We start from the raw sequence: 21,960 nt of genomic DNA on the forward strand, positions 1-21,960 counted from the left end.
GCGCTTGAAGATTTAAGATGTGGTATGTTTTTCTATTGATTTACTTTACGCGGTCCTGGTTTCTGTTTATGTATTGCTGTGTATGCTGTTTCACAGTATGATAATGTTTTATATTCAAAAACATTTATATCTTCAGACTATTATTACTGTCACATGCAATTGCACATATCTCACTCTAGTACGGCGCCACCTCACCTCACTACTGCGCACTACACACAAACTTATACATGTCACCAATCGTACTTTTCTAAGCACTTCAACCTCCCAAATTACTCGCTTTTCTCATAGTTCAGACCACAATCTCAGTGTTCATATTCACCTTGGCATCAATTACCATTTGCACGTGGCATCGTCCGGGTAATATTAACTAACCTTCGTGGCATGTGCGTTCACGAAGCTCGGGGCTAGCCGAGCTAAAATGCCGGATTTGCACGTGAACAGCTTCCAGGACCGCGACTGACTATAGTTGAAATATTCTGACTGATGGTTGATATAGATTACTCGCATGACAATAAAGACAATCGCATGAATCGGATCGAATCGGACCGTTCTAACAATTCTGAACTTTTTAATCGCATGGCAAACTACACGCTAGTGTCGTCTGCCGTGAAAGTGTACGAGTCTGGCAAGTCGTATTCGCGCGGATTTCGATATGGTGCCGAGATGGTTGAATCTGTCGCGAGACCGGTCGTCAGAAGGTTTGAACCGCTTGAAGGGTTTGCGTTGCGCCAACTCGACAGACTCGAGCGCAAATCTGGCGACTTAGAGAAACAATCGTCAATGCAAAGTGATCAGACGTCTTCGCGATGGCATAGTGTTATCACAAACGCGTCGGGATTGACAGTTGCCTTGTCGGATGAATCGCTGAAAAGCCTTCGGTACTGTGTGCAGTGGCTGAAATACGCAAACTCACATATTGAAAACGCTATATCTACCTTGCGTGACCTGCTCGACCAAGGCACAGACGGTTTACCGACTGCGCAAGATCTGGTTGAGAGCCAACAACAGCGGCAACGGCTGCTGGCGAAAGTGTCCGCCACAAAGGCAGACATAGTACAGACGATTCGCAAGGTCGTCAGCGTCGTGTCGACGTACGCAGGCGCGGCGCTGCCAGAACCGGCACGGTCGCACGTCCGAGACTATATTCTTATTCTTCCTTCGAGGTGGGCCCAGGCTTCATCCGCAATGCCGGTTAGTAGGCGGGCCTCGACCTCGTCTAGTGTAGGAGATGAGTCGGCTGATCGCGAGCATGCAAACAGAGTCATCGTGTTGGCTGGCGAAGCACTGCAGATGCTGAGTGGAGTCATGCATGTTGTCGGCGACACTCTGGATCGCGCAGACGGCTGGGTCGATCGGCTCGGCCGACGGCAGCAGGATGGGACAGACAACGTGGTCGTCAATGCGCCGAAAGAAACGACCGCACTTGTTGTAGAAGACGTTAAGATGGAGGTCGAAGTCGAGAAATTGCCGTTGTCAACGCCGGAGGACGAAAGGCGGTCGTTTGAGACGGCGCGGGAACCGATGGAAGAAGATGTTGTTATGATGGACTAGAGTGCGATTTTGTTTGGGTTGATTTTGTCTACAGGCGCTGATACTATGGCTATTATCATTTTTTTTATACTTTCGCGTAGATTCTATATGTCTTGTCCAGACGTCTCTTTCCACTTCAAATATTCTGTATGTAACTTCTTTTGCGCATCATACTCCTTCTGCAATTTTTTCCGTCGACTTTTCGCCAGTTCAGCTCCGTCACAGTCATGAGTAGGCACACCATTGTCGTCAAACTTCGTAAACTCAGAATCAGCCAGATACATCGTTGCCGGGTCAAGTTTTCCCTTCACAAGCCTGTCTCTTACTCGCTGTTCTTCGTCCGCCTTGGCCTTCAGCTTACGTTCTGCTTTCACTCTCTCCTTCTCTTCTTTCTCTGCTTTCTGTCGGGCGACTTCCCCCTTGTCAACAAACTTGACGAGCGCGCCTTGGTCACCGTCACGGTCGTCGAGCGACACACCAAGCGACAGCAATTCACCATCACGCACCCGGTCGCTCGCTTGCAGAAACTCAGTGTATGGCGCTTTTGCGATGGCCCTGCGTCTAATCTCGTCGCGGTACGACGACAGAATCTTGACGTACGGCAGCACAATCTGCTCTTCCGACGCGTTGGATTTGGAGCCGGATGAAGTCGTTGCAGGCCAGCCGATCGCGTCGATGCGCGCGTCGAAACCGAAAATGGAAAGGATCTTGGTGATCCAGCGCGCGACCTCGTAAATCGCAGAGACAGAGGCTTCGGCTTTAGCGGTTGTGATGTAGATGTTGGCTTTTCCGACTAGGGAAGCGATGGCTTGCAACGCCTGCGGGGTCGCAAGATTGTTACAGAGCGCTACGTGGACGTCAGCCTGGGCGGCATCGAGATCGGCGTAAAGACCTCGTTCGAGCGACGTGAACCGTTGTGGAACGTGGATCTGCTTTGCCACCAGCGCGGCCTCGTCTGCAATCATTGCACGCGCGACGGCAAAGAAGTTGTTGAGCGAAGTCTCCAGTGTCTTGACTTCGTTTATCAGACCTTCCTTGAAATCGAGCGAGTTGTTCCACTGCGTAAGCGCGAATGCAAGCCGGAGCTGCCGGGAAGAATACTTTTCAAGCGCCTCGCGAATAGTAATAAAGTTTTTCAAGCTTTTGCTCATTTTCAGACCCTCAATATGCAGATGTCCGGTGTGAAGGAAATAATTGACCCACTGTCGGCACTCGTGGTAAGCTTCTGACTGTGCGAGTTCGTTGTCGTGATGGGGAAATGCAAGGTCAATGCCTCCAGAATGAATGTCCATCTGGTCACCAATGACCTCGCTCGCCATAACCGAGCACTCGATGTGCCATCCCGGCCGACCTTCACCCCAACTAGACTCCCATGCAGGCTCACCAGGTTTACTGGCCTTCCAGAGCGCAAAATCAAACGGAGATTTCTTGCCATCAGCAGCAGTACGAACAGATAAACTGCCTTCGCCTTCGTCAATCAGGTCGGTTTTACCTCTGCTCCAAGGCTGCAGCTTTGCGTAAACGTGCTTGCCGTCTCGCTCAAATGCAGCGGTGTCAAAATAAACGCTACCCTGAGCCTCATAAGCGTATCCGTTACGCACCATTTGCTCAACAAACGCAATGATCTGTGGGACGTATTCCGACACCCTGGTCACGACTGTCGGGGGAAGTACGTTCAGCGCCTTCATGTCGTCATTGAAATGGCCTTCCCAATACGCTGGGAGGTCGCGAAACACGGCGGGATCACGCACTTCAGCGCCTTCTTCCTTGTCGAGCAAGATAATGAGTACATCCTTTGCTTTTTCAAGCACAGTCGTAACGTCAGTTTGCTTGGAAGACAAAGCTGTGTGCGCGGACCTAAGTGCGGTAAAATGCATGCTGAATTTCGGGTTGGTTCTTGCTTCTTCGGGGACGTTTACGGAAGCAGCCCAGGTTGCAAAATCTTCTAGTGATGAAGTCGGTGCGACCGGTAAATTTGTCTGTGCGTATAATTTCCAAGCATCTGTGATTTTTGCATTCACATTTGCGGTGAGTTCTGAGTGAGATTTGACGTAGCGCTCAAATAAATAGTTTTGTCGCGCCCGAATAATAATCTTGTCATCGATATCGGTCACATTCTGGACAAAAAAGACGTCATAGCCAAAATAATCGCGCAGAATTCGACGGGAAATATCAGTTGAGACGTAATTTCTGTCATGATTAGACAATCGACGTAAATACACCATGAGATGTACCTGGCATGTCCCATATGACCAGCATCATAGACAGTTGGTCCACAGCAATACCAAGTCACTTTGCGTCCTTTAATTGGTATAAATGGAGTCTAATTGTTAGGATAAGGCAATGCCTGGTATTCCCACTTACTTTAGTTTTTGTTAACGTATTTAGCAGCTCAAGTTCGCCTGAAGCACCTTTGGGCATAAACCATTCTGGCTGCTTCACTTTTGAATCCGAACTCATTTTTCCCCTTTGACCTTTGAGCAAAACTGACCGAGAAAGAGACAGAAATCGAAGTCGAGCAGAGATCAAAATCATAAAACAAGAAGAATTGTTTCACTGTTTTTTTTATACCTTCACAAATATCTGACCAGGCTTTCGCTTCTTAACCCTAGTCACGTGACTGCTTGTAAACTTATATAGACATAAGGTTTAAAGAATGGACCCCTGAACAGTTCACTCGGCGCAGCACAGAGACCTCGAGACAATATTTGACTGCGCAGCGTAAATGAAGGAAAATGCCGAGTGCAGTTTATGTGTTTGTTAATGTTTTGCTAGGCGTATTTTTGGCCTGGTACGCCTTGGTGTGCTTAGTCTGCTCAATTGGATACTATACCTTGTCTGTTTCCTGATACTATCTGTGCAAAATGCTTACAACTCACTAGAAAAACGAAGTTCACTAAACTTGCGCCGTCAAAATCAAGCCAATATGAAATATCAAGAGTACAAGGTGTTACGATTCTTCGGCCGTTGAAGGGAATTGACGCAGAATTTGAAGCATGCATCTCCTCAGCTTTCGAGCAAGACTATCCAAAATTTGAAGTCATACTCTCGGTTGAGGAACCTTCTGACCCTGCGGTTGTTGTCGTCAAGAGGATAATGGCACAGTACCCCAATGTGCCGTCAAGGCTGATCATAGGCGCAGCACCGTACGGTGTGAATCCAAAAGTGAACAACTTGATTCGCGGGTATGAGGAAGCAATGTATGACTTGCTGTGGGTGTTTGATTCCAATTGCTGGCTAACGTCCGGCGCGCTCGGTCGGGCAGTTGATGTGTTTGAACAGAACCCTATCATCAAACTTGTTCACCATCTCCCGCTCTGCGTCGACATCTCCGGTCGCTGGGGCTCGCGGCTAGACGAGATGTTTCTCGCGACCGCACACGCAAAATTCTACAGTGCAATTAACACGGTCGCCATTGCACCCTGCGTGACGGGCAAATCGAATTTGTTTCGCAAGTCAGATCTCAACAAGGTTGAACCGCTCGGCATCAAAGGGTACGCGAAATACATTGCAGAAGACCAACAGATTGGCGATGGGCTCTGGCAGGCAGGCGGCAGACACGCCATGACTGGTGACGCCGCGATCCAGCCTGTCGGTAGCACAAGTTTGAGCAGCTATTTTTTCCGGAGAATGCGCTGGCTCAGAGTAAGAAAATATCTTGTCCGGGCAGCAACGCTGGTCGAACCCATGACTGAATCAATACTGTGCGGTGTCATGGGCGCGACCGCGCTTCACTATTTCTTTTGCGTTCGGTGGTGGCTCTTCTTTTGGCTGCACATACTGTTCTGGGCCATTGGCGATTACTGGATATACTCGGTTTTACATAGGCACGACAACGTCGAGTTTAACGCGAAAACACCGTACTTTGCCAGACCAAAGTCAGGAGTAACAATACTGTCATGGACCATTAGCTGGATTGGTAGAGAGGTTCTTGCGTTGCCAATCTGGATCATCGCGATGTACGGTACCAGGATTGAATGGCGAAACCGGTTATTTTACATTCTACCTGACGCAACCGCAGCCGAAATCAAGTCATAAGCTGTTTATGAGACTGCTTATGGGACTGCTTATGGGACTGCTTATGAGACTGCTCTCTTGTATATAAACATAGAAACACAAAACGATAATATTCATCTTTATAAAAATAGTCAAAATAAACAACAATGAATAAATGCCGCCAGCGAGAAAACAGCACACCCGACTTTTTCGTTGTTACAAAAACTCGTGCAAAAGCAAATCGCCAAATACAATGATTAGTTGACAAACACGAGATTAGCAAACCCCGTCGTCTTTTGCGTACAATCCGCTAAACGGAATGTTTTTGATATTCCAAGCTCCGACTAATAGATATTTCAAACATAGCAAGTCCCACTTTGATACATAAAGTCACACATTTATAGTAAAATGATTCCGGCACCAACACATAACCCGTTGCAAATCCAAATCCGCATCTAGACATAATAGTATAGTTATAGTATAAACAAACAAATAAAAAAACATGAATAAGCAGACCGGCCAACGTTAAAACAAACCCGATTAAATAACCAAATCATTAAATCAGACCCTCAGCGATACACAAATCGCGACACAACGCAAAAACACACACGCACTCACACACAAACAAAAATGAGAATTTTGTAGACACCGTCTTTTGACCCAAACTTAAACTGATTCACACCGATATGACAATTTTTAATTAACCCCAAACAGATGCAGCAGCCATACCTAACCTTTTGTTACCCCAAACTTTTGAAGACCATGCTGATGTGGGTGTAGACGAAGTAGACGTATTATTGTTGTTATTGTTGATGGACGAGTTGACCGGGAACGACTCCGATGCCGAAGACACGGATGGGTTCGATGCCGCAGATGACGTACGCTCAGGCAAGTGATGCGCGAATGGGTCCGACTCAGAGTTCAAGCTGAACGGAGAACCAATCTGAGGACGACCAAACCCAGATTGACCCATTGGACGGGTTCCGATTGGCGCAACAGCAGAAGTCGTGTTGGCCCGAACTAATGGAACTCTGGGAGGGGAATGATCGGGAGAAGATGCAGAAGTTGTCGACTGCTGAGCATTCGCAGAGTCAAACATGAAATTAGTCGAACGAGACGAAGGCGATGAGGTGCCGTTCGAGTTTGTCCGTGGACGACCGACAGGGGATGTGGAATCCACCATGCGGTGTTGATATTGTTGTTGCTGCTGCTGCTGCTGCTGTTGTTGTTGTTGCTGTTGCTGGAAAGGATCAAATCCAAGACCTGGTGAGATGACTCGTTGGTCTGGACCGGCGGACGATCGCAAAAACTGGTCTTCAGCAATGGCGTCATTGGTCATGTTATAGATAGCAGCACGTTGTTGACGGTTAATCATATCACGGCGTTCATCTTCAGATAGGGCAGAAGGAGACATGACACGTTCTTTGCCTATCGGCTGGGAGAACGGAGGAATGTCAGACAAGAACCCGTTCGGGGTCAGGGTCTGGAACACTTTCCGGGTTGTGTCGGGAGACATACTTCTGTTGAATTGCTGTTCCTGATGATAGTTGCGTAGATCACGTTCACGAGCGGCAGCAAGCCTGCGTTTCATCTGAAGGACCTGCTCTGGCTCCGCTTGACGTTGTTGAGGAGCCGAGGTCTGGGCAGGTGCAGGACCAGGACCCTGTTGGAATCTCTGAGAAGCGTAGTAACCGTTCAACGCAGCCATAGAAGACTGGGATCGCATAATCTCAGAATCGGGAGTAATTTGACCGAAAGAAGTACGAGGACCAGGCTGGTTTACCATGCGTGGGTCGATTGGCGTTGCAGGCGAATGAGGAAGTAAAGTCATTCCGTCACGACGAACCGAAAAGAATTTCCCGGCCTTCACCATGTTATCAAGAGCTTTTTCGACTTCTGAATCAATTAGAATACAAGCACTATAAAAATTTGATTGAGAACTGACCGTCTATTTGAGAAGTGAAAGCACTAGAGTCTTCTACAGGTTGAGGGGAAGCAACAGGTCTTTGTTCCCATGACTGAGCTTGAGGTTGAACCTGAATTGGCTGTTGTTGCCAAGCAGTTGATTCATAATAGGACATTATTCTGAGATGAATTTTGCGAGAAGTTCTGGAAGTGTTCAGAGGAAGCGGTGACTGAGATGGAGATGAAAAGGCGGCGAGAAAGTCGAATTTCGGGGCGAATTCTGTGTGGACAAGCAAAAGATTTTCCTGTGCGGATTTAGTGTTACTATTATGGTGTAAGTACATAGTCTACGTGTGCAAATAGCACAAGAGACTTTGTGCGGCTCACGCAGCATAGCTTTATTTTGGCGTGGAAAGCAATTTAAAACACGTGGGATTTATGCTGGAATTTAGTGCGTAATTATATTAAGCATAAGTATGATTTGTATGCTGTACACTATAGTAAAACTGGGGATAGTATAACAAGGTACAACACCCTTACGTAGGAACGCAGTGTAAAGTAAATGAACAGCTCAGGAACAGCGCCGTACGAAAAGGTGCTTTCAATTCCAAAATAACACTTTTGAAGATCACGCCCAAGTCAGAAGTTTATGCAGCACCTTCAATTTCAATCAATGCCTTTGTCCATTCAATTTCATAGTACCAAAGGAAAAAGTGTTACGACTATATTGATTGTTGTTTTTATAGTGACGAAGTTTATTAATAGAAAGCGCAACGGACTGACAGTGACAATGGCGCAATCAGCGACCGCTAAAACAAACGGTCCTTTCAAAGCTGCATTACCACAGTCTGTTCAGTCTGTTCATCGTGCTCAGCAACAGTCAAGTAGGAACAGACAGTCTCTTCAGAGTCCACTCGCTCGTTATTTGGTAGAAAATCAGATTGGTATTTACATAAATGTATCTCATTTACACGTTATCTAATTATTCAGCATTTCCTTTATATCTAATTTCAACCTTGATCTTCGTTCACCTTGCTTTGCCTTATAGACATATTACATCAAAATTTTTCTTTCTTTCTCACAGAGTAGAGCATTCGGGCTTATATGTCAAAGGCCCAGATGACTTGTATCTCGTTTTGTTCTGGATCGCCGCATTCACTCTAATTCGTGCATTCGCAATGGAATATATTTATATTCCAATTGCTCGCTATCAAGGAGTCAAATCACAAAAGGCTTTAATACGATTTGCGGAACAAACTTGGTCATGCACTTATTATATTGTGTTCTGGTCTATAGGAATGTACCTGATGTACCACTCTCCTTACTGGCTTAACACCGATAGTCTCTGGATCGGCTGGCCACATCGTGAACTAAAACCTCTTTTCAAATGGTACTATCTTGTCCAGCTCGCATTTTGGTTTCAGCAGATTTATGTTATTCAAATTGAACAGCGCAGAAAAGACCATCATCAAATGTTTACTCATCACATTGTCACTTGCACTTTGCTCATCGCGTCGTACAATTATTGCTTCACTCGAGTAGGCAACGCGATTCTCGTCCTCATGGACGTGGTCGACATTGTTCTTTGCTCTGCCAAAATGCTGCGGTATCTTGGACACCAAAAATTGTGCGATATCACGTTCGGATTGTTCTTTGTGACCTGGATCATCGCAAAGCACATCCTTTACTTAAAACTGCTATGGTCTGCCACTTTCGACTCCCACAGACTTATTGGCTATAAATGCTTTTCAGACCCATTAAATGATGTGATTTCGGTCGGTGAGATCGCACCTAGAGGGAACTCGTCTCGAACTAGTGTTGATAACGAACAGTGTTTTACGGAAGTCATGCAATACTCCTTTATCTCTCTTTTGTGGATCCTGCAATTCATCACAATCGCGTGGTTATACATGATTATTAAGGTTGCTGCTAAAGTCCTGTCTGGTAAGACTGCGGATGACTCACGGTCTGACGACGAGGACGAGGAAGAGATTGAGATTGACGAGATTATTGACGACATGGCTGATAAAGACATTGATGAAAACACAGACAGCGGAGTGTCCATAGAGAGTAGCGACCAAGAAGTAATCTCTTCTGTTAAAGATATTTAGATGTTTATCAAAAAAGCATTTTTGTTTTTACTTGATTTGTAACATGGTTATTCACAGTATTTGCTCTAGTTTACGGCTTTCATTAGAAAACAAAGCTATTGTACTTTTACCTCTCAAATGGCGTCACGTGATCTCCGTGACTCGCGCTGTGATATCGTGAGATTTGTGAGTTGGGCCAAATGCGTCCTGGCTGATGGAGTTTAACAAGATATTTGGCCAAATATCATCACGTAATGGACTTTCCGGTCTACTCGCCGACAACGGCAAATGCCAATACTTCGCTGGTAGCAACAACAATGGATGATGAGTCGGACCTTCCAATTTTCTCTCTCGAACGGGTCCAGCTACAGTTCCAAATATCGTCACTAGCAGGAATGGCGGTGTCAAACAATATACTGTATCTAGCAACTTCGACTGGCAGAATTCTGCGGATAGATTTAAACAACCCTCAAGACATTGACGATGTAGAGCTACCAAAGTTGAAACCACCGGGAGCGGGAACTGTCAATGCAATCTTTCTGGATCCGACAGGATCTCATTTACTGATTACGACGTCAACAGCCGAGAACTTTTATCTCAACTCGCGGCTGCCAAAGGCAAAGCATTTATCACGATTAAAAGGCAATGTAGTTACTTCTGTTGCATGGAACCCGACCGAGCCAAGCGCGTCTACAAAAGAGATTCTAGTCGGTACGGCAGATGGCAAAATTATTGAGACATATATTGAGCCAGCGGAAGAGTTTTTTAAACGTGAGGAACGGTTTTCTCGTTTAGTGTGGCGTGAGCCGGGAGGAAGTCCGATTGATGGGATTTATGTCGAGATGCTGCCGGGAAAGCCGGACATACGAAGGGTGTTGGTAGCAAGTGGCAGCAGATTATGGCACTGGGTCGCTCGTATTATAAGACACGCTCCAGGTGACTACAGTTCTATATACGCGAAGTTTTTTGATGATGAGGAAGCGGCAGCCCATGCCGATTACTCTGCTGCAGCAGTAGCGCAGCTTTCTGTCTCACCAGACGATGACTCGTTCACTGACGACCGGTCGTACGCATGGTTAAATGGTAGCGGCGTATTTTATGGCAAGCTCTACACTGCGCCGACTACACCTGAGCTAGGCAGCGTGATTTTCCAGGACTCTAAACTCTTACCGTAAGTTATATTGGGCTGATTACATGGGACATGCTAACTGTCTAGGCAATCGGCTCTGTCAAATAGTTCTGCGCTCATTTCATCCATCACATTGACAAAGTACCACGTTCTTATTTTACGCGAAAGCCAAATTTTGGCCGTCAATTTACTCAACGGTAAGACCGTGTTTGACGAGCGGCTACCGTATTCCGAGAGATTTCTCGGCATCACTTCTGATGTCAAAAACTCGACCTACTGGGCATACTCGACCGATAGCATTTACGAGGTCACTGTTACGGATGAGGATCGCGATATTTGGCAGATCTACTTGCGACAGAAACGGTTTGACGAGGCACAGAGGCTGGCTAAGACGCCGGTTGAGCGGGATGCGGTTGCTGTTGCGAATGGTGAGTTTTTACTGGAGAATGAGTCGTATTTAGAAGCGGCAAATGTTTTGGGAAAGAGTAGCAAACCGTTCGAGAGTGTTGCGATTCAGTTTATGGAGAAAAAACGATTGGATGCCTTACGGAGGTATATGATTGTCAAGCTTGGAACTTATAAGCCATCGGTAAGTAGCGCGGCTGCTTGTGGAGAGTTATTACTTATGCCCATAGTCAATAATGCAGCGAACGATGCTGGCAAGTTGGATTGTGGAACTATTCATGGAGCGTTTAAACTCGCTGGAAGATTCGATGGCGACGAAGGAGTCTGAGAAGACGACTGAGCCGGAAGTGAAAGACAAAGCAGAGACGAACGGAACGAACGGATTGTTTGATAAGCCGCGCAAGAAAGGCGTGCAAGAGAATGGAGTGAATGCCGAGTTGAAGAAGGTTAAGGAGGAGTACCAGGAATTTATCACGCGGTATCGAAACGTGCTTGATCGGAAAACCACATACGACATCATTTCATCGCACGGGCGGCAAGAAGAGCTACTGTTTTACGCAAACAGCGTAGACGATTACTCGTTTGTGCTCTCATATTGGGTTAGATTGGAGAAGTGGAGTGACGCATTGTTTGTGCTTCGGAAGCAGAACGAGCCTGATGTGTATTATAAGTATTCAACCGTGCTGCTTGTGAATTGCCCGAAAGAGACGGTTGACACATGGATGCGGATGCCAGAACTGCAGCCGCGGAAGCTGATCCCAGCAATTTTGTCGTACTCACAGAGTGTCGACAGCGGGCAGGAGAACAATCAGGCAATCCGGTACTTGTTGTATGCGATTTCAAGTTTGAAGAGCAAGGATGCTGGAGTGCATAACACTTTGATTTCAATATATGCTAGCGACAAGAGTTCTGACGAGTCTGCATTGTTAGAGTATTTGCAGTTTCACGACGTCGAGCGGTGTTACGATACTGATTTCGCGTTAAGGTTGTGTATCAAGCACCGCAGGGTACAGTCGTGTATATTCATCTACTCATCGATGGGATTGTACGAGGAAGCAGTTGATCTTGCACTAGAGCATGATAATGTGGAATTGGCGAGCGTGGTGGCTGACCGGCCCGGCGAGAACGCTGCGTTAAGAAAGAAATTGTGGCTTCAGGTTGCACGGAAAGTTATCAATCAAGAGCATGGAATCAAGTCTGCGATTGAGTTTTTGAAGCGGTGCGAGCTGCTTAAAATTGAAGATTTGCTACCTTTTTTCCCCGACTTTGTTGTGATTGACGATTTCAAGGAAGAGATCTGTGTTGCGTTGGAGGAGTACTCACGAAACATCGATCAGTTGCGGAAAGAAATGGACGAGAGTGCAAAGACGTCGGAGACTATTCGGGCGGACATCCGGTCGCTGTCTTCGCGGTTTGCGATAGTCGAGCCCGGCGAACGATGTTTCATCTGTTCATACCCTCTTTTGTCGCGGCAATTTTACGTATTTCCATGCCAGCACTCGTTCCATGGAGATTGTCTTGTATCCAAAGTGATGGAGATTTCCAACGTTCGCGTGCGACGGAAACTTAGTGAGTTGCAGATTGAAGAAGAGAAAGGTTCGAATTTGGACGATTTGGACGCGATTGTGGCGAGCGAGTGTGTTGTGTGTGGACCATACATGATCAATTCTGTCGATAAGCAGTTTGTGGACGACAAGGATGTTGCGCTTGCTGCAGAATGGAACTTGTGAGTATTGATGCCTGCTGATTGACTTTGTCGTGGCTTACAGTTATATGACGGTTTGTTTATAATTGAATGACTACTGAAAACTGCATTTTGAAATATAGAGAGCATCTCCGTACATTTTTTCCGCTATTTTTATGCAAGGTTTAGAATTTTAAATACAGACACTTAAGTCCGTCTTAATAGCAAATTTTTTGCAATTTAATAATTGTTTTGAATAACAGCAAATTGTATTAAACAGCTCTTGTTGATTTCAGGATGTGAGCAGATGCGAAAGAGCTTTGTGGGAATTTATTAATTTACTCCTTTAAAAAGAAGTCTAAGAAAAGAATTGAGATGCGACATTTCCAAAATTTATTGCAGTCATATTAATGCAATTATAAATGCTTTAAAAACAGTAGAAATTGTCTACATCTAGCCAACTTCGAGCAGACAATTAATTATATGACTGGGCGCATTTACATACAAATAAAGTATACTGTAAGATCAAGGGGTTTGTGCACTTGGCAATAACTTCCGCATAAATAATCAAACATTTGACGGAAATTTACAGGGTACAACCAACGCTTAACCCGATTAAGCCCAACGTTTCATCGACGGCTCAGGCACAATTTCTTTTGCGTCGCCTCGTTATTTCCTGTACAAAAATAATTTGTATACGCGAAGCACACAAACTTTCTTCTTTTTTCTGAAAGAGGGCGAATGGCTGCTATTACTCATATCCCTCCGTTAAGGGCGTCATTCGCTAGCAAATCGTCAAAATCTCCGACTGCAACGATATTCATGGACCCTCAATCTTCAGTCGATGATATTAGGTACGTATTAATTAATATGCGTTATGGTCTTTTTTTTACTGTTTTACTCATACGCTGAAGGCACTGGACAGAATCAAAAGTGGGTGAATGGCTGGCATCGGTAAACTGCGGGAAATACACAAGACTATTCGAAGAGAATCATATTAATGGTGAAGCTCTACTTGAAGTAGACCAAGATGTTGTTCGTGAACTTGGAGTCACTAAAGTCGGTGATCGGGTAAGGTTATTCGTCGCTATAAAGTCATTGAGAACAAAAGCATACTCAACTGGAAAAACAAAGACCGAAATAAATTCAGCAGCAACAAGTCCAGCACTTATTCCGGACTCGCCTTCTGACGCCAGTAGTACCCATAGACCTTCAATGGCAACAATTGCAACAACTCAGCCGGCAACCGCAGTGAAGTATCAGCAGCTCGGTACTTCGCGGTCAGTGTCGGGGTCATCGATTACTACAACCCAACCGGAGAAACAGAACCTAGTCAAGTTTATTTTTCAACTTGGACATACAAAAACTGTCGATATTAATGGGTGTTTTAACGCGGAGTCTATCATCAAAAAAGGAATCCGGAAGCTAGGATGTAAAGATTCTGCGGATACGTGGTCGGTGTTTGTCACTACAGACAGTGGTGGTGGTGGTGGTGTGAGAAAAGTTGAGGATATAGAACTAGTAGCAATATGTCACACTCCAGACAGACCAGAGCGAGAACGATTAATATTAGTTCCAGTGGGAGGTGTGCCGACAAACGAAGAATTTCAGAAATCAATTCAAATTGCGAGAGAGCAGCTGTCGAGAGAAGTCACTCAGAGACCAGGCGCCTTTACTGATTTGAATGAACTGCAGAGACAGACCGTGCCACGCCTACCACCGCCACCGCCATCGCAATTCAGACGGCAACCAGACGATTCTAATCACGATAAGGCAGTAGGCTCGACTGATTTATCTGCACGAAAACAGATGCGAAATTTTTTTGGGCAAAGACCACCCAGTGAGTTAATCTCGTCTAATTTGGCGGAGTATTTCCCCGGACATGAAAGTAGAGTGCTTGAGCAGACTGTTCGGAATTCCATCAGGCATTCAAAAAGAATATCAGGCATGTCGAGACGGATGTCAGTTGCAACGACGGAATCATTCGGAAGCTCTAACCGGGAGTCCTTGCCCCCAGTGCCAAGTTTTGGTGACGGCTGGATTGGACCATCAAACCGGCGGTCAGTTTTATCAATCTCTTCACCTCCATCAAGAACATCGTCGACGTTTAGACGGATACGAAGGAGCACAAATAGTGTGTCGTCGTCCATCTTGGTAGATGATGACGACACAAAACAGTCTCCCATCGAAGCGCCTGAAGAAGATCCGTACGCGCGGCAGCATCTACCTACACGTCCTTTTTCGGTGTTTTCAAAGGCAGAAACAATTAACAGTGTTATGTCGGACAATAACTCATACATAGAGGTTGATAATGTCGAAGACATTCCCGAAGAGATGTCTGATGCCGAGTATGATGCGGACGAAATTGACGGAGGGCCAACGCGGTGGATCAAGGGTGCGTTGATTGGATCTGGATCGTTTGGTAGTGTCTTGCTTGGTTTAAATGCGCTGACGGGCGAGTTGATGGCAGTAAAGCAAGTTGGGTTGACACAAAACGACAAGCAGGGCGGAGACCAGGCACGTCGAAAACCAATGATTGACGCGTTGCAACGTGAAATCCAGCTTTTACGAGATTTGCATCACGAAAACATCGTGCAGTATCTTGGGTCGAATTCTGATGGACAATATTTGAATATTTTTTTGGAGTACGTACCCGGTGGGTCAGTCGCAGCGCTGTTACGAAACTATGGCCCGTTTGAAGAGCCTCTGATTCGGACGTTTGTGCGACAGATTCTGACCGGTCTGAACTACCTGCATCAGAAGGATATCATTCATCGTGACATCAAAGGCGCGAACGTGTTGGTTGACAATAAAGGCAAGATCAAGATTTCTGATTTTGGAATTTCAAAACGGGTTGAGGCAGGCTTGCTGTCCGGCAACCAGCACCATCGGCCGTCGCTGCAAGGTTCAGTGTACTGGATGGCGCCGGAAGTTGTGAAACAGACGTCGTATACTCGGAAGGCAGACATTTGGTCGGTCGGATGCTTGGTTGTGGAGATGTTTACTGGCACGCACCCGTTCCCGGAATTTTCACAGATGCAGGCGCTGTTCAAGATTGGGACGATGTGTGCACCGGAGGTGCCAAAAGAGATCAGCTCCGACGCAAAGGACTTTTTGGCTAAAACATTTGAGTTTGATTTTGAGAAGCGGCCGAGTGCACAAGAGTTACTGTTACATGCTTTTTTAAATTCACCGGAGCGACCACAGGAGTAGATTGTATTATATGATGACCATTAGCTTTTATTAAACCGGAATGAAATTGGTGTTTGGATAATTTATTGACATATACAAATGAGTTACTCGAGGTAATCGTAGCGCAGACCTTTCTTGCGTTCAATAGCGTACAGTGCCTCGAGCGTAGGCACGTTGTGTAGACGTTCTCTTCCCTTAAACGGAACACCCATGGCAGAAAGTAAAGTTCTTGCTTCAGGGTCGGTCTGAGCTGATGTGACAAAAGTTATATGAACACCTGCCACGTTCTGCCACAGTTCCGGGCTTCCTTCTAACTCAGGAAAAAGCTGCATGTGGCTCGGTTCGAGTCCAAACGAGATGTTTCCAAACTTATCGCCCGACGAGCTGTCAATCCCATCAAAGTCCTTGATCCGCGGCATCACAATCTCGACCAACGTCGCAAAGAACTGCATCATCTCGTGGCTCTGAATCTTGACCTTCGCACCGACGTGCAAGCCACGACGCAGACGCCACTGCATCACCGACGACTTTGAATACACCGGAGTCGGTTTCTTGCCCGTGATTTGTTGCATCGCAATCATTGTCGGCAGCACTCGCTCCTCGTTCACTCGGACCGCGTCCCGCACAAACGAATGCACCCAGATGGCCTTCAACTGCGGGATGTTTGTAAATGTGCGCGGCTTGATATCTGGTGTCTGAATAGCAGAGCCGGCGGGAACGTAGTCTGGTCTGTTGATGTGGTATTCAGACGAACCATCCCATTTCTGCCGTTTCCGACCCGGAATCTGCCTTTCGTTGTGGACGTAGTTGGCCAGCATGAGATCAGGCGCAAGCGTGTTGTTGAAATGTTCCTCTAACCGTGACTGTTGAACGGTCTGAGGCTTGAACGAGTGTGACCGAGGATCCCATTTGGGTGTATTCCGAATAGTGGCATATCGCGGCATGACCTCGTTCTTCTTGTACCGAATCTTATGATGAACCGGCTCGACTATCGATATCGAGTGCTTCCCGACTGGGATACTACTGTAAAATTGACGACAAAACTGCCTACTTCCAAGCCTGTTTAAAGCCATTGTTGCGTTTTTTTTGGCTGATGTTGAACTTGAGTCAAGTCAAAATGTCTAAAGAAATAAAAATTTACAGGGTTAGGGTATGTTATTCTCATATTTTATACAACTAAACCGAACGATGCATCAGACCGTTCAGCTCAAATTCCTCTGCGTCTCGAACTTGTCGATCGTCTGTATCTGATCCTGGTGCGGCCATGTAGCTTGCGCTTGCACTTGACAGCTCGTCGTTTACTGCTTCAAACTTCATATATGGACTTGTTCCAGAGAAGTGCGAGTACAGCGAAATTAAACACAAAAAGTACAGGTACACCAAGAACGCGACCGAGTAAATTATAAGCGTGTAACTCGCGTGGTCAATATGGTGTTCAGCAATCATGATGAGCTGCTCCTCGTTTGCAAACATGAACAGGAATCCCGACGCGACGAGCATGAACGGTGAAATATGTTGCCATGCTTTAGGTTCGCCATCAGTGTGCTGGTCGTGCAACACGAATGAGACTTCAATAATACGTGCCAATCCGGCTGACATCAGCGCAAGCCCAAACATCGCGTGGATCTTGGTCGACAGCTCGAGATGCTGTGCGTGCACTGACATAGCCCATCCGGTCAGAATAATCACAAGACCAGGAACGTGGTTCCGGACTGGGCGGCCGTTCTTGCGAGACAAAAAAATACCCAACATGCCCGCACACCACCAAATGATTCCCATGCTCGCTATTCTGTTAGTACACTCTATTTCAATCTCAATAAAGCTTACTGTGTTGATAATCTCCATGACTCCATGGCTGACCCCATCTGTGTTCGGTGAACGTGTTGACTATGCCCCACGCTGTAATCACGGCCGAGTCAAAAAACTCCTGACTGCGTCCTGTCCGCGCAAGCCAGGCTTGTCCAACAAGCATCATAATCGCCAGTACACATCCATATCCGATAAACGCGCTGCCCATAATTCCATGAGCAAGACACTGTCCGAGATGGCTCTCATGACAAAAGCCAAGTACCGTAATCCCACCAAACCCCATCTGGACCCATGCAGCGACCGGCATGGCCTTGCCGGCCACGCCGTGGACTGTGACCGCCACCTTTCTAATAACCCTGAACACGCCGCGCTCGTAGTGCAGTTTCAAGAACCCGCCGATAAAGATCTGTGCAAACATCAATGACATCAAAACTGGAGCGAACTTGGAGTGAATGTTGTCGCTCGAGAACTCCCGTCCCTTGTGGTGATGACCGAGGAAATATGCTACTATCGCCAACACACCACCTGTAACTTGAAGTGGGACGTGTAGTCTGTGGTGGGTCATTCCAAGGACCATCCCAACTGGAAATACAAGCCCAAAAGCAATCATCATCATCTGTTGATCAGTATAGATCCAATCTATTATACAATCACGTACTACTATGTGAACCCATAATATGCTGTCAATGGGCTCGACTGAGATATACTCGCCCTCGGGGATTTCGCTCTCATCGTGCTCGTGAGCTGTTACAGCTACAGCCGCTACAAGCAGAGCTATGCTTCCTCTTACTGTCTTTGTGATTGGTGACATTGTTGCAGATCTAAATTAATATGTCAAAGTGGTGAGATGCTTAATCTTTACAAGTACAAACCCCTCAATATCATGTCTACAAAACCCTTATGTGTTATCTATCCAATAACTAGCATTATTTTATTATTACACAATATACAGCACGGACAATATATACAATATATGCACTGTAGCGGCATTACTTTTCTATAACACCATTCTCTAAATCAGCCAGATACGCCCATAGTCGTGGATACACGACGTCATTAATAATATTCAACTCAGTCAGCACAACTTTACCCAACACGAAGTTCGCAACATGTTCTGGTACTCTTGATTCTGGTCTTCCAATGCCTATTCCAACCTTAAGTACATCTTCTGGCCGTATGAAACTTGCTACGCTTTTCAGCCCATTATGACCTCTGTTTATATTAGTCCAAGCTCACAGTAAACAACAGCAGAAAGAACTAGCCTAGCCGAACCACCAATTGCAGCACGCATTTTTCCAACAGGAAGATCCAGTTCATCGTGCAACACGACTAACTTTGCAGAATTTCCGTACTCTTTTTTTGCCCAAGTCCATGCTTTAGCAACAGCAGATCCAGACACATTCATGTATGTGTCTGGTTTAAACAGTGCAATTCGATGAGATGTGAGGGTATCATTCAGAACAGAGATTCCTTCATGCAGCTCACCACTCAGCCCTGCTTTGCGTATTAACAGCTCTTGACCGCCATCACGAATCAATTTATCAACCAAAACATGGCCAATAGAATGCCTTGTACGATAATATTTTGGTCCAGGATTACCAAGTGAGCAGATCTACATACATTAATATTTTATAATTATATAATCAAATTACTCACTAATAAATTCTTTGCCATACATAAAAGCACACCTCATTTGTACCGTACGCTGCTAATAAGCAGTAAATATATACCAGGGATAGGGTATATATATGTCAGCATTAAGAACATTACAGCACAGCGCATCTTAACTTGCCTCAACCAATCTTAAATTCTTTCTTCATACAAAATTGCCCTTTCAATCTGTCATGAAAAAAGGCACGAGTTTCTTTGACTTTTAAAGAAATTACTTTGAACTGTCTTCTGTACTGATCTTTGCCGACTAATTGTTGTTCTGATGCCATATTCGGTCTTTTGAAAATATTCCGTCGACACAAATTTACTCAAATACATGGAAGACCACCGCAAGCGGCAACTGGCTTCAGTCAAAACAGAGCCCGGAGTGCCTCCGCTTAAGAGACAAGCGATCGATCTTGAAAATTCGCGTGAGCTTTTGACTCAAGATGATGTTCTTGTGCGTAGTCCTTGTTCATTTGTTTTGTTTACATTCCGTACTAATACCCTTGTCTAGTTATTTCAAAAAGAAGCAATCTTTAGGCAGATGCAGGTCTATCGTCGTGAACGGGATTTATTACAGACTAGAGTCACTGCAATAGAGCAGCAATCGGTGTATCATGACGATCATCTACGTATACTTGAATTATGGTGGGATCAACTACTGAACGAAATAAACATTTTATCTGGTCTGCCAAACACGACCCAAGACTTGTCTTCTGTTCCGAAGGCATTACTTGAATTTGCACCGGAAGCGTATTCAACTCATCTAGCTGACAAGCGCAATCTTATCCTGCAATCGCTGAACCCGTTATTTTCTACGCTACAGACATCAAACGCGACTACTCCGCCTGACGCAAAACAATTACAGCAACAATTAGGAGATTTGCAGGCTCAAATTACAATTTTTAAAACAGAAAATGAGCGGTTGAACGACGAACGTCAAGACCTCTCTCGCAGACTCACAGATGCGACATTTAAGTTCATGTCTGCAGAAAAGAGACTAGACAGACTGAAAAGCTCAACTTTGGCGAAAATTGAACGTGCTGGTCAAGCTTCACCGTCAGTCAAGGCAGAGTCGTCAGATGAAAAACAAGATTCTCCCAAACTAGAACAAATCGATCAGAAAGTCATTGCGCGGATAAAAGAAGAAGCTGAAGCTGTTGTCAACAAGCAGAGTCAGGAGCTCAAGTTGTTACAGGAGAAGGTTGTAAGTTTGACTGACGAATTGACAAAGTCTACTCTTAGGCTCTCAACACTGTCTGAATCAGATGTCGGTGCATCTGAACCGTACAAAACTTTGAAGATCAGATTCGATGATTTGGCTTCCAGGGCAAACCATCTTGAAGCCTTGAACGATATTGTTAAGCAGGAAAGTGAGAAATTGTCGAGTGAGCGTACAGAATATAGAGAGCTAGTAACGGCAGAATACAGGGTCATGGCTGATGATTTGCAAAGCCAACTCAAGCGGTTGGAACAAGATTTGGTACGGATTCGGTCGGCTAGAGATGATCTATTACAGGATTTGTCGGTTCGGAAGGCAAAAGAGGAACAGAAGATGATTGCATCGAAAGAACTTGAAGAACTCGCGGCGACTAGAGAAGCTAGGATCAAGACGCTCGAATTGGAAGTCGAACGGTTGAAACATCAGCTTGATACTGCTCCTGCTGCGTCTAAACCATCACCAGTGACCGAGTCTCCGGAAGAGTTAATGAAGCGGATTGAAAAACTTGAAAAGCAGAACCAGTTTTTAGCTGCAGAACTGCCTGGCCTTGAGTCAGCGTTTAATCAAGCGTATGCACAAAGCACACGCAAAGTTGCAGACATTGTCGAACGCGAGGAGAAAATGGGTAGATTGCTCGCGGAGAAGTCTAAGGCGGAACAGAAATATTTCTCAGCCATGCGAGCAAAAGAAGCAATAGCACTTGAGAACAAGGCACTAAAGGTGCAGTCTAGCAAGAGCGGGGAGATTATTCAGCAGTTACGCGATGCAGAGAAGAGCGTGTCACAGAAAGTGATTGCGTTGGAAAAACAGATAGGGGAGCTTGAGACGATCCGACACACGTATCAGAAGCAAGTACAAGACACACAGCGCAAACTTAGCGAACAGACTGTTGGAATGGATATGTACAAGAACCAAATTGACAAGCTGAATTCAGAACTACAGGCTCGGAGCGCTGCGGTTGTGAGCGAGAGTGAGAGTCGGCGACAAGCAGAAGCACAGGTTGAGAAGTTGAAGGTCCAGCTCGAGCACAAGAAAGGGGACGTCTCTGTTATAAATGCTACGGGAGCCAGCGATAATTTGGAAGCATACAGGACATTGGCAATTTGTTCGGTGTGTTCAAAGAACTGGAAAGACACTGTGATAAAGGTATGCGGTCATTGTTTTTGCTACGAGTGCGCGAAAGACCGACTTGATGCACGACTTCGCAAATGCCCTGCATGTAACAAGCAATTTTCGCAGAACGATTTGATGCATATACACTTGTAAATATTTATTTTTGTTGTCGAATGTACGATAGGATTGTTCAATGTACAAAACCCTTATTTATTACACAATTTAAAAGTGT

At 45.6% G+C, this 21,960-nt stretch overlaps 11 protein-coding genes across 11 annotated transcripts; 6 read left to right on the top strand and 5 right to left on the bottom strand.

Annotated features, from left to right (window-relative positions):
• The first annotated feature begins 37 nt into the window (after positions 1-37).
• V1512DRAFT_259153 (putative clock controled protein) lies at positions 38-1,618 on the top strand. The gene is made up of 2 exons (XM_066915587.1): positions 38-357; positions 497-1,618. Exon 2 carries the CDS (start codon positions 526-528, stop codon positions 1,549-1,551), a length of 1,026 nt encoding a protein of 341 aa, XP_066773012.1. The 5' UTR covers positions 38-357; positions 497-525; the 3' UTR covers positions 1,552-1,618.
• On the bottom strand, positions 1,596-4,093 carry V1512DRAFT_259155 (tRNA synthetases class I (C) catalytic domain-containing protein). The gene is made up of 2 exons (XM_066915588.1): positions 3,895-4,093; positions 1,596-3,853 (listed from the first exon to the last, which is right to left on the bottom strand). The coding sequence occupies exon 2, from the start codon at positions 3,753-3,755 to the stop codon at positions 1,635-1,637; it is 2,121 nt and encodes a 706-aa protein (XP_066773013.1). The 5' UTR covers positions 3,756-3,853; positions 3,895-4,093; the 3' UTR covers positions 1,596-1,634.
• An 80-nt stretch (positions 4,094-4,173) lies between these two features.
• Positions 4,174-5,665, top strand: V1512DRAFT_234940 (glycosyl transferase family 21-domain-containing protein). The gene is made up of 2 exons (XM_066914072.1): positions 4,174-4,366; positions 4,413-5,665. The coding sequence occupies exons 1-2, from the start codon at positions 4,266-4,268 to the stop codon at positions 5,566-5,568; spliced, it is 1,257 nt and encodes a 418-aa protein (XP_066773014.1). The 5' UTR covers positions 4,174-4,265; the 3' UTR covers positions 5,569-5,665.
• Positions 5,666-6,226: 561 nt separating this feature from the next.
• On the bottom strand, positions 6,227-7,607 carry V1512DRAFT_246160 (uncharacterized protein; the record flags this gene model as incomplete). The annotated part of the gene is made up of 2 exons (XM_066914414.1): positions 6,227-7,422; positions 7,472-7,607. The coding sequence occupies 2 exons, from the start codon at positions 7,605-7,607 to the stop codon at positions 6,227-6,229; spliced, it is 1,332 nt and encodes a 443-aa protein (XP_066773015.1).
• Positions 7,608-8,095: 488 nt separating this feature from the next.
• On the top strand, positions 8,096-9,615 carry V1512DRAFT_274546 (TLC domain-containing protein). Its single transcript, XM_066917785.1, has 2 exons — positions 8,096-8,375; positions 8,422-9,615. Exons 1-2 carry the CDS (start codon positions 8,105-8,107, stop codon positions 9,540-9,542), a joined length of 1,392 nt encoding a protein of 463 aa, XP_066773016.1. The 5' UTR covers positions 8,096-8,104; the 3' UTR covers positions 9,543-9,615.
• A 75-nt stretch (positions 9,616-9,690) lies between these two features.
• V1512DRAFT_285452 (Pep3/Vps18/deep orange family-domain-containing protein) lies at positions 9,691-13,167 on the top strand. The gene is made up of 3 exons (XM_066918049.1): positions 9,691-10,692; positions 10,738-11,239; positions 11,286-13,167. Exons 1-3 carry the CDS (start codon positions 9,776-9,778, stop codon positions 12,783-12,785), a joined length of 2,919 nt encoding a protein of 972 aa, XP_066773017.1. The 5' UTR covers positions 9,691-9,775; the 3' UTR covers positions 12,786-13,167.
• A 240-nt stretch (positions 13,168-13,407) lies between these two features.
• Positions 13,408-16,034, top strand: V1512DRAFT_259166 (kinase-like domain-containing protein). The gene is made up of 2 exons (XM_066915589.1): positions 13,408-13,593; positions 13,654-16,034. The coding sequence occupies exons 1-2, from the start codon at positions 13,481-13,483 to the stop codon at positions 15,950-15,952; spliced, it is 2,412 nt and encodes an 803-aa protein (XP_066773018.1). The 5' UTR covers positions 13,408-13,480; the 3' UTR covers positions 15,953-16,034.
• V1512DRAFT_259167 (mitochondrial 54S ribosomal protein uL5m) lies at positions 15,999-17,024 on the bottom strand. The gene has a single exon (XM_066915590.1). The coding sequence runs from the start codon at positions 17,002-17,004 to the stop codon at positions 16,036-16,038; it is 969 nt and encodes a 322-aa protein (XP_066773019.1). The 5' UTR covers positions 17,005-17,024; the 3' UTR covers positions 15,999-16,035.
• Positions 17,025-17,043: 19 nt separating this feature from the next.
• Positions 17,044-18,554, bottom strand: V1512DRAFT_234956 (uncharacterized protein; the record flags this gene model as incomplete). The annotated part of the gene is made up of 3 exons (XM_066914073.1): positions 17,044-17,715; positions 17,759-18,356; positions 18,399-18,554. 3 exons carry the CDS (start codon positions 18,549-18,551, stop codon positions 17,108-17,110), a joined length of 1,359 nt encoding a protein of 452 aa, XP_066773020.1. The 3' UTR covers positions 17,044-17,107.
• A 91-nt stretch (positions 18,555-18,645) lies between these two features.
• On the bottom strand, positions 18,646-19,440 carry V1512DRAFT_259171 (peptidyl-tRNA hydrolase). The gene is made up of 3 exons (XM_066915591.1): positions 19,397-19,440; positions 19,003-19,352; positions 18,646-18,952 (listed from the first exon to the last, which is right to left on the bottom strand). Exons 1-3 carry the CDS (start codon positions 19,412-19,414, stop codon positions 18,730-18,732), a joined length of 591 nt encoding a protein of 196 aa, XP_066773021.1. The 5' UTR covers positions 19,415-19,440; the 3' UTR covers positions 18,646-18,729.
• A 130-nt stretch (positions 19,441-19,570) lies between these two features.
• On the top strand, positions 19,571-21,944 carry V1512DRAFT_221519 (BRE1 E3 ubiquitin ligase-domain-containing protein). Its single transcript, XM_066913717.1, has 2 exons — positions 19,571-19,850; positions 19,908-21,944. The coding sequence occupies exons 1-2, from the start codon at positions 19,728-19,730 to the stop codon at positions 21,879-21,881; spliced, it is 2,097 nt and encodes a 698-aa protein (XP_066773022.1). The 5' UTR covers positions 19,571-19,727; the 3' UTR covers positions 21,882-21,944.
• The last annotated feature ends 16 nt before the right edge of the window (positions 21,945-21,960 follow it).

This window comes from Lipomyces arxii (genome assembly GCF_038497795.1).
Source record: "Lipomyces arxii strain Phaff 12-163 unplaced genomic scaffold V1512scaffold_3, whole genome shotgun sequence".
NCBI classification, from domain to species: Eukaryota; Fungi; Ascomycota; class Lipomycetes; order Lipomycetales; family Lipomycetaceae; genus Lipomyces; species Lipomyces arxii.

Coding starts and splice junctions, on each gene's coding strand:
- V1512DRAFT_259166 (XM_066915589.1), top strand. CDS start 13,481: ATGGCTGCTATTACTCATATCCCTCCGTTAAGGGCGTCATTCGCTAGC. Junction 13,594..13,653: donor TCTTCAGTCGATGATATTAG/GTACGTATTAAT, acceptor CATACGCTGAAG/GCACTGGACAGAATCAAAAG.
- V1512DRAFT_274546 (XM_066917785.1), top strand. CDS start 8,105: ATGCCTTTGTCCATTCAATTTCATAGTACCAAAGGAAAAAGTGTTACG. Junction 8,376..8,421: donor TTTGGTAGAAAATCAGATTG/GTATTTACATAA, acceptor CTAATTATTCAG/CATTTCCTTTATATCTAATT.
- V1512DRAFT_259155 (XM_066915588.1), bottom strand. CDS start 3,755: ATGGTGTATTTACGTCGATTGTCTAATCATGACAGAAATTACGTCTCA.
- V1512DRAFT_259167 (XM_066915590.1), bottom strand. CDS start 17,004: ATGGCTTTAAACAGGCTTGGAAGTAGGCAGTTTTGTCGTCAATTTTAC.
- V1512DRAFT_259153 (XM_066915587.1), top strand. CDS start 526: ATGAATCGGATCGAATCGGACCGTTCTAACAATTCTGAACTTTTTAAT.
- V1512DRAFT_234940 (XM_066914072.1), top strand. CDS start 4,266: ATGCCGAGTGCAGTTTATGTGTTTGTTAATGTTTTGCTAGGCGTATTT. Junction 4,367..4,412: donor TCAATTGGATACTATACCTT/GTCTGTTTCCTG, acceptor ACAACTCACTAG/AAAAACGAAGTTCACTAAAC.
- V1512DRAFT_259171 (XM_066915591.1), bottom strand. Junction 18,953..19,002: donor GCAATTGGTGGTTCGGCTAG/GCTAGTTCTTTC, acceptor TAATATAAACAG/AGGTCATAATGGGCTGAAAA.
- V1512DRAFT_221519 (XM_066913717.1), top strand. CDS start 19,728: ATGGAAGACCACCGCAAGCGGCAACTGGCTTCAGTCAAAACAGAGCCC. Junction 19,851..19,907: donor TGACTCAAGATGATGTTCTT/GTGCGTAGTCCT, acceptor ACCCTTGTCTAG/TTATTTCAAAAAGAAGCAAT.
- V1512DRAFT_285452 (XM_066918049.1), top strand. CDS start 9,776: ATGGACTTTCCGGTCTACTCGCCGACAACGGCAAATGCCAATACTTCG. Junction 10,693..10,737: donor CAGGACTCTAAACTCTTACC/GTAAGTTATATT, acceptor CTAACTGTCTAG/GCAATCGGCTCTGTCAAATA. Junction 11,240..11,285: donor TTGGAACTTATAAGCCATCG/GTAAGTAGCGCG, acceptor TTATGCCCATAG/TCAATAATGCAGCGAACGAT.